Genomic DNA, 13302 nt, shown 5'->3' on the forward strand with positions numbered 1-13302 from the left:
TTATTTAGAAGTTGCATTTGTTATAGATTTAGGCGGTGCGTAAATAGGAGTTGTTTTTTTGCTGTCTTTTTCCTGCTTGTGTGGAATTTCCTATGTTGTTGTGTGACTTTATGTGAAGAAGGGGCAGTCTGTTCTGTGCACAGGGAGTGTTGGCTCTGCGTCCTGGCTCCAGCCTGCAATGTTTGCGCTGACGCCAAAACTCACAGACCGGTGCAGAATTGATTAAAACAGAGAAGCTCGGATCAAATGGCTGTGCTTCTCACAGCTGAAACGACACAATGTTCCACTGACCCGAGGCAGAGGAGAGGAATTTCAGAATCGGACAGCCTTGTTGCTGTTTATTTCACTGCCTTTTTACGGACAGAGGAAATGGGAAATGCTCATTTCTTGTAAGAAAAAGGAATAACACTTTTTTTTTCGTCTCGAAGTGCAATTTGTGAGAGGGAGAGGAGATGATTTGGTTAATTTTCCTGATCTCCATCCTGAATGGAGCTGTCTCCCAGCTACACTACTCCGTGCCAGAGGAGCAGGAACCTGGCTCTGTGGTTGGGAATATTGCAGAGGATTTGGGGCTGGACATTACCAAACTTTCCGCTCGCCGCTTTCAGACGGTGCCTAGTTCGCGAACACCTTATCTGGAGGTGAACTTAGAGAACGGTGCGCTCGTGGTGAAGGAGAAAATTGACCGGGAAGAAATCTGTAAGCAGACCATCCCGTGCTTATTGCACCTGGAGGTGTTTCTGGAGAACCCGCTGGAGCTCTTCCGCGTGGAGATTGAGGTGATGGATATCAACGACAATCCTCCCAGCTTTCCCGAAACAGATATTTCCGTGGAGATTTCGGAGAGCGCCATCCCCGGGACCCGTTTCCCGGTGGAGAATGCCTTCGACCCTGACGTGGGCACAAACGCGCTCAGCACATATGCCATAACAAATAATAACTATTTTTACCTTGACGTGCAGACACAGAGTGACGGGAACAAGTTCGCAGAGCTGGTGCTGGAGAAGCCGCTGGACAGGGAGCAGCAGGCGGTGCACCGCTATGTGCTGACGGCTGTGGATGGGGGCATCCCGCAGAGGACCGGGACGGCTCTCCTAGTCGTTAAAGTTCTGGACTCTAATGATAACGCGCCCACCTTTGACCAGTCTGTGTACTCTGTTAACCTGCGAGAAAACTCTCCTGTGGGCACTCTGGTCATTCAGCTCAACGCCACGGATGTTGACGAGGGACAAAACGGGGAAATAGTTTATTCTTTCAGCAGTCATAACGCCCCGCGGGTAAAGGACTTATTCAACATTGATGCCAGAACAGGCAGGATAGAGGTGGCGGGTGAGGTGGACTATGAAGAGAGCAACACGCACCAGATTTATGTCCAGGCTAAAGACATGGGGGCTAATGCGGTCCCCGCGCACTGTAAAGTGCTGGTCAAACTCATGGACGTGAATGACAACACACCAGAGATCGGTTTCAGCACTGTGACTGAGTCCGTAAGCGAGCAGGACGCCCCGGGCACGGTGATCGCACTTTTTAGCGTCTCAGACAGGGACTCTGGTGAGAATGGACATATGAGCTGCGAAATATTGGGAGACGTTCCTTTCAAGCTGAAATCGTCTTTTAAAAACTACTACACCATCGTGACAGACGGACCGCTGGACAGAGAGAACACTGATTCCTACACCATCACTGTGGTGGCCAAAGATAAGGGTCAGCCTTCGCTGGCCACCAGCAAGTCCATTAAAGTGCATGTCTCCGATGAGAATGACAATGCGCCCCGTTTTACGCAGGCTGTTTATGATGTGTATGTGACTGAGAATAATGTGCCCGGTGCTTTCATCCACGCCGTGAGCGCGTTGGACCCTGATATAGGACAGAATGCTCTTATTACTTACTCCATATTGGAGTGTAACATACAGGACATGTCTGTGGCTACATATGTGTCCATAAACCAGGACACCGGCTACCTTTACGCGCTGCGCTCGTTTGATTACGAGCAGCTGAAGGAGTTTAGCTTCATGGTCAAGGCTAAAGACTCTGGTGCTGCTGAGCTCTTCTCTAATGCCACTGTAAATGTGATCATTGTTGACCAAAATGACAACGCTCCCACTGTAATAGCCCCCATCGGTAAAAACGGCACAGCCAGAGAGCACCTACCGCGCTCGGCAGAGCCCGGCTACCTTGTGACGCGCATTGTGGCCATGGATGCGGATGATGGCGAGAACGCACGGCTGTCCTACAGCATCCTGCGGGGCAACGAGATGGGGATGTTCCGAATGGACTGGAGGACGGGGGAGCTGAGGACAGCCCGCAGGATCTCTCCCAAGCGGGACCCGCAGGGCTTCTACGACCTGCTGATCGAAGTGAGGGACCACGGGCAGCCCCCTCTCTCCTCCTCGGCGAGTGTGAGCGTAATATTAGTGGACAGCGTGGTCGAAGGCCGCAGCGGGGACCGCGGCTCGGCCTCCAAGGCAAAGGAGACCTCCCTCGACCTCACCCTCATTCTCATCATCGCTTTGGGCTCCGTGTCCTTCGTCTTCCTCTTGGCTATGATCGTGCTTGCCGTGCGCTGCCAAAAAGACAAGAAGCTCAACCTGTACACGTGCCTACTGGCCGGTGATTGCTGCCTGTGCTGCGGCTCGTGCTGTAGCAGACAGGCTCGCGGCCGGAAACAGAAGAAGCTGAGTAAATCCGACATCATGTTAGTTCAGAGCACCAACGTGACGTCAGGGGTCGGGCCCGTGGGGCAGGTGCCCGTTGAGGAGTCTGGTGTGGGCGGCGTGGGAGGGGGCTTCGGCTCCCACCACCACCAGAACCAGAACTCCTACTGCTACCAGGTGTGTCTTACACCGGAGTCCGCAAAAACGGATCTGATGTTCCTCAAACCGTGCAGCCCCTCCCGCAGCACTGACACGGATCACACCAACCCCTGCGGCGCCATAGTCACGGGTTACAGTGACCAACAACCGGACATCATATCCAATGGCAGTATTCTCTCTAATGAGGTAAGCCTGGATCAGCTTGTGTCGCCCAGGGCTCCACTTAACTCCCTATCAGATGTAGTTAAAGTGCCCAACACCGTGATTTAAAGGGTTAACCTAATTTTAAAGATCCTCCAGAAATCAACAGCTGTGTCTGCTTCATGTCAAAGTATGTTATGCATTCAGGTCACGCGCTGCAAAAGTCTCCGAGAGGATGGAAGCGGTATCTGCTATTGACGTGGCTGTTCTGCTCAATGGCCTTTAATCACTGCCATGCCTAATGGTGACTGGATATGTCAATTTTTAAATCTCATGTGGCCTCTGAGTTTTTTTTCGCACCAGACTGCTGTCAGATCAGCTTTTATGTTTTGAATTTGGGAATAGCATGATTCATTTTTTTGTGCGGTCAGGCCAAGAAGTTGGAAGACATGTTTGTTTTTAATTTAATTTATTCATTTTGTTTGGTGAAAATAGTTTAATCTGACTCATGTATTTACACAAGCGCGCACGCACGGATATGTAATGTCTGTTAAGAACTGAATTCAAAATCCGCGGCTTTTTAATATTTGGGTTAAGGTGTGGCTCTTATCAAAGTGAGTTCAGATAATGCAGATTTGTGATAAGTACAGTGAAAGGGAAACATTTCTTTGAGTGCACGATAGTTTGGTTAGCAGCCTTCATTAACTTGTCCTCCTTAAGCCCATCACGTTGTAGTTGATATATTCTTATTAGGTTAAAAAAAATGTCATGGCAAATATCACTAGAAGACAGGAAGAGATGAGTAACGGCCCTGTTTTGTGCTCAGCCTGTGCGTTCTCCTCGGGGAGCTGTGGAGTTGGGGCTTTTTGTTGATTGCGATGTGGCTGGAGCGGAGCCAGACAGCCAGTCACAGCCTTGCCTTTGCTGTGCGTTAAGTATTCCGTGCACGACCCAGCATGCCAGCACCGTGAACAAAGGTTGTTCAGTTTCAGCATCGGGCGGCTCAATCATTTACGCATTCAATCGCCTCCCTAACCCACTCCTCCTGCTCTCGTCTCCTCTCGCCCACTCTCTCACAAAGTGGATGCGCCGCACCGCCAGTAACTCTGCCTGGTGCTGCCACAGCTTCTTCTAACACAGTTACATGTTGACAACCAATGTGTGCATATGTGGTCAGCTATGTTCCACTCATCTAGTATAAAGCTCCTTATTATGTCTTATGAATGTGTCTATTTGCCATTAAAAGTGATCAAATGTGTGTTTCTGTGGGTTTTCCAGACAAAACACCAACGAGCAGAACTCGGCTATCTTGTGGACAGACCCAGACGTGTCAACAGGTAGTGAGAAGAACACACACACACCTCAGCACCTTCACTCACACACTGTATTATTACCACTGTGCCAAACCTAGTGAGCCACATACCATTCGCCATCAGGGGACCTCTAACATCCAATAGGCCTCATGGAACCACAGCCTATTCACATATCAATAAAATTGAATATTACACCCATCTGTGTGGATCCTGTATATTCCGCATCGTTAATTGTGGCTTTGAGAGGCTACATGGTTCCCAGTGCATCCATAACGTTCATCTTCAATTTGGCATCAGTCCCATAACTGACAGAGCAGCGCCTATTAAAGCTCTAATGCTGGATTTCATTACATGCCATGTGTAACATCCAATTTAGACTCTTGACGGCCACCGTGACTGTATTAATGTAGTGTTGATTTCCGATTCTCCTTCCTCTTTCTGCCCCTCATGTAATCCTCCTCCTCTCCTCCCTTCATGTTCCCACCTTGTTGTACCTCGACCTCTTTCTCTGACCCCCTGCATAATTTTTCCCTTCCTCTTTCTTCCCCTTCTCTGACACGACTGTCTGCTCTCTCACTTCAACGCCTCTCCCAGCTCGGCATTCCAGGAAGCAGACATCGTCAGCTCCAAAGACAGTGGTCATGGCGACAGCGAACAGGGCGACAGCGACCACGATGCCACCAACCGGGGTCATTCGGCCGGTGAGTTCCCCCCCACATCACATAATCACACAAATTCAATGCTCACACAAACACAACCCTCCCTCCTCTCTTTCCATAGTGTGTGTTTGCAATTGTGAATGGGATAATACTGGATTGTTGGTGCGGACCAGTGACTTTTAATTTCCTTAATTTGAGAGTGTGCGAAGGCCCGGGCTCCGGTGTTGCTGGCTGGCTGGCTGGCATGATCAGGCCCCAGAGGTGTTGATTGTATTTCACACCCGGGTGAAAGGGAGGAACATTTGGGGAAATCTCTTTTCTTCCTCTGCCTCTTGCCGCTGTTCCCCTTCTCTCTTTCTAACTACACTGCTGTTCCACTGAGTGGTGCTGAAAAGGACAGCGACTCGCAGCGAGGCAGTGTGAGGCCTATAGTGCATTAGTGCCACAAATCAATAGGTTCACTCAAGTGAAAAGAAAAGGCATGGAAGCTTAAATTGATATAATGAGATGCATTTAATCAGCCTCGTAGTTGCTAGGTTGTGCTGTCTTTGTTGCTTATAGATTCAGCTGATCAGCACATTAGCAGCTTTTGCATTCTTATTGTATCTTCCAAAAGTTAAGGCGAAGGTAAAATGTTCGAATGAGGGAACATTTCCCCATCCACACTCACTTCAGGTTTATTTACCGACTCTCATTTCTCTTTTACAGTGCAGTGGATTTTTTAGACAAGGATTTAGGTCTTAAGCCCCCCTTGTTCTCTCTAAAATTCTATTAGGTTAGTACCTGGTTATTGATCAAACTGGAGTCAAGACAAAAAGTGGAGCAATACAAAATCTCATTTCATATTGAATTGCCCTTTCCTTCTGAGGGATTGTTCCACACAGCTCGCGTAAGACCCCTGTCTAGACCAGAGCCTGCCAAATATCATATCAGTGCTGGGAATACAAATAGAGCAGATTAGATAGGTGTTGTAGGATAGTGAATGGTCCTCATCAGGCTCCACAGTGTTTGACATTATTAATGAACCCAGCCAGAATAGAGAGCCAATATGCAGCAGTGGTAGTGTCACTGCCTGCCCTCGCTGATGAAACAGGCTGGGAAGGTCAAACTGTGCAAGCCTGGAATGCAAAATTGGAACAAATCCAAGAGGCTGCTCTACTTATCAAGAATAAATTGTTTGGTGAAATAAATATTAACATGGATGTTGAAACATACATTCTGACATCTTCCACCCGAGTGTGATCTATGAATATCTGGAAAAGCACAGTTTGGCTGTTCTTTTTAAACATTTTTGCATTTCTACTCAGCAGATCAGAGACAGAACCATACAAGGAGAAGGAAAGGAAGAGACGCCGCAGTATGAATATGTGATATTCATCTTAACCTATTGATCTAGTCAGCTAACCCCAGGAAGCAATCAGCTCTGACATTATGTTCTGGCCCGCGACTGTATTTTAAAACTTATTATATGTGGAGTACTGCCTTGAATTCCTTCTTGCTGGTTACAGGACAACATTTATGAACCAATAACATGTTTCCTCAGCTTTATTTGGCTCCGAGCATGCTCATTTGGCACTGTCCTGGGAGTGTACCCAGTTGGTGCTGTACTCCGTATTTCATACGAGGAAACCAACATTTGTTCCTCATGTTGGATTTAGAAGGGAACAGCTTACCACTCCATGGGAGGTAATATCACACGACTGGTATTTTGGAGAGAGGGACACTTGAGTTTCACAGACTTCTGTAAATAACAAAACCAGACTGTGTGAATGTGTGTGGGTGTAAAGGTATACCATTGTGAAATTTAATATGTAGGTATGTACCTGTATGTAATTCACTTGTGTGTGTGTGCGTGTGTGTGTGTGTGTGTTTTGAGTAGGAGAAAATGAGGCTAGGTGATGATGTCTGTATTGAAAAGGACTTTTCCCATGAGTCGGTGCTCTGGGAAGCTTAAATGAGATTCAGTTTGAGAAGAGAGAGTGGTAGCTGGTGCTTTGCTCTCTGCCAGGTATTGCATCTATATAGGCATTTGTCTCTATGTATATGTGAGTTTTTTTTTACTGTGTAAATATATAGGGGTAAGAATATTGTCAGATGTTTCATGGGTTGTATGCTATGTTTGTGTATGTTATTGTGCGCACTCGCCTATAAGAGTTTTATGCAGAGTGCATGTTCTTCGGTTTTGCATATCTGTGTGCACATTATACACACACATATGTTTAGCATGCACTGACAGTAGATATAGTTGCATTCTAAGCGTGTGTGTGTGTGTGTGTGTGTGTGTGTGTGTGACACACACATATTCTCCGCTAGGGTTTGTGGCATGGTCTCATCCTTCATTCTGTCTCCCCCCACACGTTGGCTCTCTGCAACACTCGGCTGATCAGTAATTCATTTCTGGAACCTTTGCATAGCAATTATCAAAGGAGGGTTAGAGGCAAGGTTTCCTCACGGGACCGCGTGACACACTCTCCCTTTTGGCGCACCTCGGAATATTTCAAATCAAGGGAAAACCATTTCCAGCTGGCATATCATCAACTACACCTGCCGTAGCTTCCCGCTCGGCCGCTTGTCTGACACTTTAGAAAATAAGTCTCTTGACGTGGTTTTAAATCAAAGGGACACTGCCTGTGAGGCTGGGATATCAGCGGATACCTTTAAAAAGTGGGCAAATGGCTTTTCTAGAAGCAGCATGTCTGAAATGAGGCACTGCTGCGTCAGGAGCCAAAGCACTATTGATTGACGACCACACCTTTTACCTCTACGCACCCTTATGCTTTTTTTAGGTCGTTCGAATAAATTAGGACACTGTTTTCCTAATTATATCCCTCGTCATTCTAATAGGAGATGGTGGCAAGAGTGAGCAAGCAAACAAAAAAAAAGGTGACAGATAAGAGAGGATGGAATATTCATCAGTGAAAAAACGTGGCTTCTCAGAAACCTTCGATCAGCTGTGGAAGGCTGTGTGACAGGCGGGAGACTGGAAATGATCGTTATCATGGCGTTTGTTTTGGTGAGAACAACAGCCGTGACAAATGGGACAATTAAATCACTGTGGCAACGGTATATTAGATGGCTGATTATGAATTAGTGGCGGGCACCGTGTTGCAGTTTCCCATGTCTGTGAGCTGTCAGAGGAATTTAGCACAAATGGTTTTGAAACACCCTCCTCTCAGGCCCTATACTGACAAAACTAGAGGTGATCCCCGAGTCTATGATCCATGAGACCAAAAAGAATGTTGAGGTCACATAATTAAAAAAATTGAGACCTTGCTGAATGTGAAGGAAAATAAGTATATGCTATAAATGCTGAATGCTGACAATTGACAATGACTTTGCTTAAATAGTGATAACATGATCAAAAAAAGCACAAAAAAGGTGAAAAAACATCTTTAGTTCTGTTGTCAAATGGATAACAAAGGATACTGACATATTGTCCTGTATTTTTGAAAATATCAGACTACAACTAATGATTATTTTAATCATCGATACATCTGCAGATTATTTTCTTGATCTATCATTTTGTCTATTATGTGTAAGAAAATAGTTTAAAATGCTTCTTAGAGCCAAAAGTATCATCTCAAAATTGCTTGTTTTGTCCAACCAACAGTCCAAAACCCAAGGAAATTCACTTTACTATCATGTCAGACAAAGAAAAGCAGCAAATCCTTGCATTTAAAACCCTGGAACAAGCACGTGTTTAGCACTTTTGCTCTAAAAAGTACTGAACTTAAAGAATCACACAATGATTCTATAAGGAGCGTAAAATGTACAACCTCTAAATGTTAAAATACACAGAAATTAAATGTCCACATGCAAGCCTTCAAAAGCAACATGCAAAGAATAACATAACCAAAACGAAAGCATTTCAATGTGACGTGAAAAACTACAAATCTATCATCAGCAAATAGGATAAAAACATGGCCTCATTAAAAAAAAAACATTTAGCCAGTAACAGGTAGGGATGTCAGCACTTCTTCTAAGCTGACTAGCGGACAAAGGATCAGATAAATATTTTTGATTAACTAATTGACTAGACTACTTTGATTGTTACATGTCTTCCGTATCTCAAACTGAATTATTATCTTGTTATAACACATTTAAGGTAGATAAAGGAGTGTATTAATTTCAACTTAAGTTCTGTGTGGGAATTAGTTAAAACAATAATAAGAACATTTAATGAAATCATTACCAATACATTGGAATATACTCTTGTCAGGTGTCATGATGACTGTCCTCTTGGTATGGCTTTGCTTTCTGAATGAATTGAATAGCAAATTAAGTGTTCCCAAACAGATGAAAAGGAGGACACAAGCATTCTTCATATAGATATGAATATGCCTCATATCTGCTGAAAACATGACATCAAAAAGGGAAAGAAAGTGTCCTTGGAAATTTATTATTGACGCTGAATATGAGGAAGACTAATGGAAAGCTCAGTTAAGTCCTGGCAGTCATTCACATGCTTTAGCCGTGAGTAACACACACATCATCCTTTCTGTCCAGAGATTTAACGTCACTGAACATCTGCTCCAGTCATTCTGTGATGCTAAGCGTCCTTAATAAAAAGACAAACTATGATATCAAGATATGTGTTACACCATTCTCTAATATGATACAGAACATAAACTTAATCACTTTTTATGCACATTTGCGTCACTGAAGCATGCATTCTGGCAACAGGTTTAAAGGAGAATTCACACCCACATTAGCTAAACGTATTTGGAAGAGAAAACAATAGTGTATAATTGCACAGTTTCCCCTTGAAATACGGAACTGTTATCAATGTTTCCGGGGAACTCACTTTCAGTTTTAATTCCAACTAAAATGATTTAGATTACTGGTTCCCAATCCTGTCTGCTGAAAATTAGCTACTTAGCAACTCCATCTGCGCGCACCGTTCCTGAGAGTATTAATTTCAAAAAACAAAGAGGTGAGTTTATTTAGAGGATATAACAAAAAAGGCTTAATGTAGTCAAATTTGTTTGTTGTTTTGTTCATAATGAACACCCCTGTTTGTAAAAAAAGAAAAACAAAAAGCTAAAATAGTTTAGATGACTAAAGGCTAACCCGTTAGCTTATACACTTTCTCCATTTCTAGCTGCATCGGACTTTGTTGTCGCAATGTCACTGTGTTTACAATAACTCTGATGAGTACAATGTTATAATAACTAATAGAAATGATGTCCAAAACTAAGAAAATAGTTGTAATAAACCAGAATGACCCTTAAGAGTTGCAGTCAGGAGGTCTCAGTGTATACATGCTTGTGCCTAAGACATAGTCTGGTCAAGGATATATGGCTCAGTGCATTCAAAGGGCAGCCTAAGTGATGAAAGGCATACAAACCAGAGATCAATGATCAGTGGTCATCCAGAACCTTTACTCTAACAATATATAAGGGGCGATATTAATCAAACTGACACTGTTAGGGCAAGCGGCCATCTTGGCTCTCTCTACCAGCCCAGTTGCTACATCGAAAATGGTAGCTGCCTCTCAGAGACTGAACAATTTCTCTGTCTGTCATTACTGGATATGGCAGGAAGCGTCTTCCTCTGTTTTGGCCCTGGGAGGTCTCTGGTTTACACATCACAGCCTCACTGGCCAACTCGTGTAAGGAAGCTACACTACTCCCCTGCCGTCCCGAGCTGCTGTCCAAATATTGACGTTTTGTGTCTGCATTCTCTCCGGAACAGTGGAGGACAAGATGAAAAACAGAGGTATGGATAGAAGACACCCTCTACCTGGGGACGAGGAGTGTTCTTTTTTTTTTTAGAGAGAGAAAAAGAGATGAAGAGAGTGGAATAAACGGGCAAAGAGGATTAAATATGAAGGGAAATAACAAGAGACAGACACAGGAAGAGGGAATGAGACACAGAGGGACTAATAGAAAGGGAGAGAGAAAGAGAGGGAGATAGACAGATGAATGAGTGCAGGGAGGGAACGACTGCAAACCTGAGTGCAGCAGATATATACCCCCAAAGTGAATTCAAACATGGGGCTTGTGTTTCCCCAGGATTTGTTTTCCTTAATTTCCCCGCTCCCACTTGCTGGATGTATGTCAGACAGAGCAATTAGTCAGATCGCACCGACGTGGGATTTCGGAAACACTCATAAAAAACCCAAACAAAAAAAAGAACAGAAGTACTGATTGCTTATTAGCACGTGGATTGTGTTTGCATTATGTAGCATCGCTTATGTCTCCATGTGTGTGTGTGCGGCGTGCGTGCGTGCGTGTGTGCGTGCGTGCGTGTGTTCTTCCTGCCTGATGAGGTCACGATGAGAGACGGGGCTGCTGGCAGGGCCTGTCATTGCCAGTCACTGTTTCAGTTGTTGTTTTGCTTCCTGCCCGAGGAAGAAAAGGTGCTTCACTGGGATAAACAGCCACTGGGTGTCATGTGTTGTCATGGCCTGTCTGTCTGTTTACTTATGTACATTTACATATCTCCGCGTTAAGAGAGTATTTTTAAGCGCGTGTGTGTTTGCAAACATATGTGTTGATGTCGCTGTTTTTTTAAGAGTGAGCCAGCAGGTAAAAATCACTGAGTAGTTTGGAAGCTAGTGACAAGAGTTTCTCCAAGCCTGATGTAAGGTAAACAGTGACTGCTGCAGACTATATTTACACATCATCTCCAGAGTACAATACGTCCTTGTGCCTGCTTAATAATATACTGTGATGTGAGAAACACGGAACAAACTGGCATTTCTCTTAATCCTTCGACATTAACTCTGCACCTCTATCTGTCTGCATGTGTACGTGCGTTTTGCATAGTTGCATGTGCATGTGGTTTTGCACATGCGCTTCAGTCTTCCTGCTTTAGAAGCATATGAATTGTGGCTACCAACCACTTTATCTGCACAACAACAGCACAGAGATGACTGGAGGGCCTGAGGTCAACACCCATGTGTTTCCGAGGAGAAAATTAATTTACAAAAAGTCCATTAAAAGGCTACAGTTTTACTGCAAGGTGGAAATGACCAAAAACACCATATATATGCCCCCAACCTTTAAAGACAACATAAACGCAATGCAAGTAAACACCACTCAGAATCTGAATAAGCATTTATACAAGTCTTCCAGAGTAGCTGTCCTGCACTGTTCTTGTTGGAAATTTTGGATTGCTCATTTTGTACCCCACCGGATCATGGTTTCTTCTCTTGAGTACAGAGCTGCAATTGACCCACAACCTACACATGCTAGGTGGTGATAAAAACAAATGAACCCTTTGGCAGCAAAAGCACTGGCTGGTGCTGATTCTGTGGGCCAGGCAGATGAGACAACAGACTGAACAGACAAAACTTGCTGAACCAAACACAATATAATAATAATAAAATACTAAGAAAGTTGCTGTCAGCCCTTACATGCAGCTATTTTCCCTGAATCCCTGTTTTTCTGCCGTTTTACTCAGAACTATTTAATAGCAGCTCCAAGGCTGTCCTGTTAATCCTTAATTTATTTTTCTTATATTCTGTACATTTTATTTATTTAGTTATTAAACTTGGATGGGCTCCAGCCCCTCATGACCCTGAATAGTTAGATAAGAAGGTTTAGAAAATGGGTGGCTGGAAAAAAAAAACACTGAAATTCTGAAAACATTTCCATAAAATAGGGTTAAAGTACATAAAAGCTAATGTTTAGCTTGGGATTTTTTTTTAAATATCTGGTTGTTAAATCAAAGTGTTCTCCGTCTCTGCCCACCTCTGTGTGACCCCTCTCCCATCTCCATCTGCGAGGCCCGGGTCTCCCCCCTTTCCTTTCTGGCCATTGCTCTTTCCATCTGCGATTGTTCAGGTCTCCCCTCTCCCTCCGTATGGTTCCTGCAGTCTTGCTGCTTCTCCTGCCTGCTGTCTCCGCCTGTGAAATATGTGACTCCCCCCGTCTGTTTGGCCCTGGCTGTCCCTGGTCTGTGAGCCTCGTGCCACTGCACAGTCTCTGTCGCCTGTCTTGCTCCCCGTGAGGCCTGAATTAGCAGCACGATTACATCCACACAATGCACGCAAACACAAAACATAGAATCAGCCACAGTGGTAGTTCTTAGACAATGTGTGGACAGTGCTTCTTGTTAATAATGAATGTTATTTATACTGGATGACGTGTATGGCTAAAGTAAATTGTAATATTATAGTTAATTAATTTAAAGCCAGCTATGTGTGGCTTTAAACGTGTGAGCATGTGATTTGCTTCTATGTTTAATAGCTATTCTGGCACTGAATTATATTTAGAAGGCTTTTCAGATTTTGTGATCTTTGAATGGGCGAGTTATCACCTTAAATTTATTTTGCCTGTTTTCTTTCCTTCTGGTCTTCGATGCCTAGTTTCACAGGTGTATTTTTGGTTACAGGAGCTGTGTGTGTGTGTGTGTGTGTGTGTGTGTGTG

General features: G+C 44.3%; 1 protein-coding gene across 3 annotated transcripts in view; it reads left to right on the top strand.

Annotated features, from left to right (window-relative positions):
• Positions 1-452: 452 nt before the first annotated feature.
• Positions 453-13302, top strand: part of pcdh10a (protocadherin 10a) — a 17695-nt gene continuing 4845 nt past the window's right edge. For all 3 annotated transcript variants that reach the window (XM_046046278.1, XM_046046279.1, XM_046046277.1), the window contains exons 1-3: positions 453-2999; positions 4233-4291; positions 4862-4968. In XM_046046278.1, the coding sequence (XP_045902234.1) occupies positions 453-2999; positions 4233-4291; positions 4862-4968 (2713 nt within the window). The remainder of the gene's footprint in view (positions 3000-4232; positions 4292-4861; positions 4969-13302) is intronic.

This window comes from Micropterus dolomieu, linkage group LG04 (genome assembly GCF_021292245.1).
Source record: "Micropterus dolomieu isolate WLL.071019.BEF.003 ecotype Adirondacks linkage group LG04, ASM2129224v1, whole genome shotgun sequence".
In the NCBI taxonomy this organism is placed as follows: Eukaryota; Metazoa; Chordata; class Actinopteri; order Centrarchiformes; family Centrarchidae; genus Micropterus; species Micropterus dolomieu.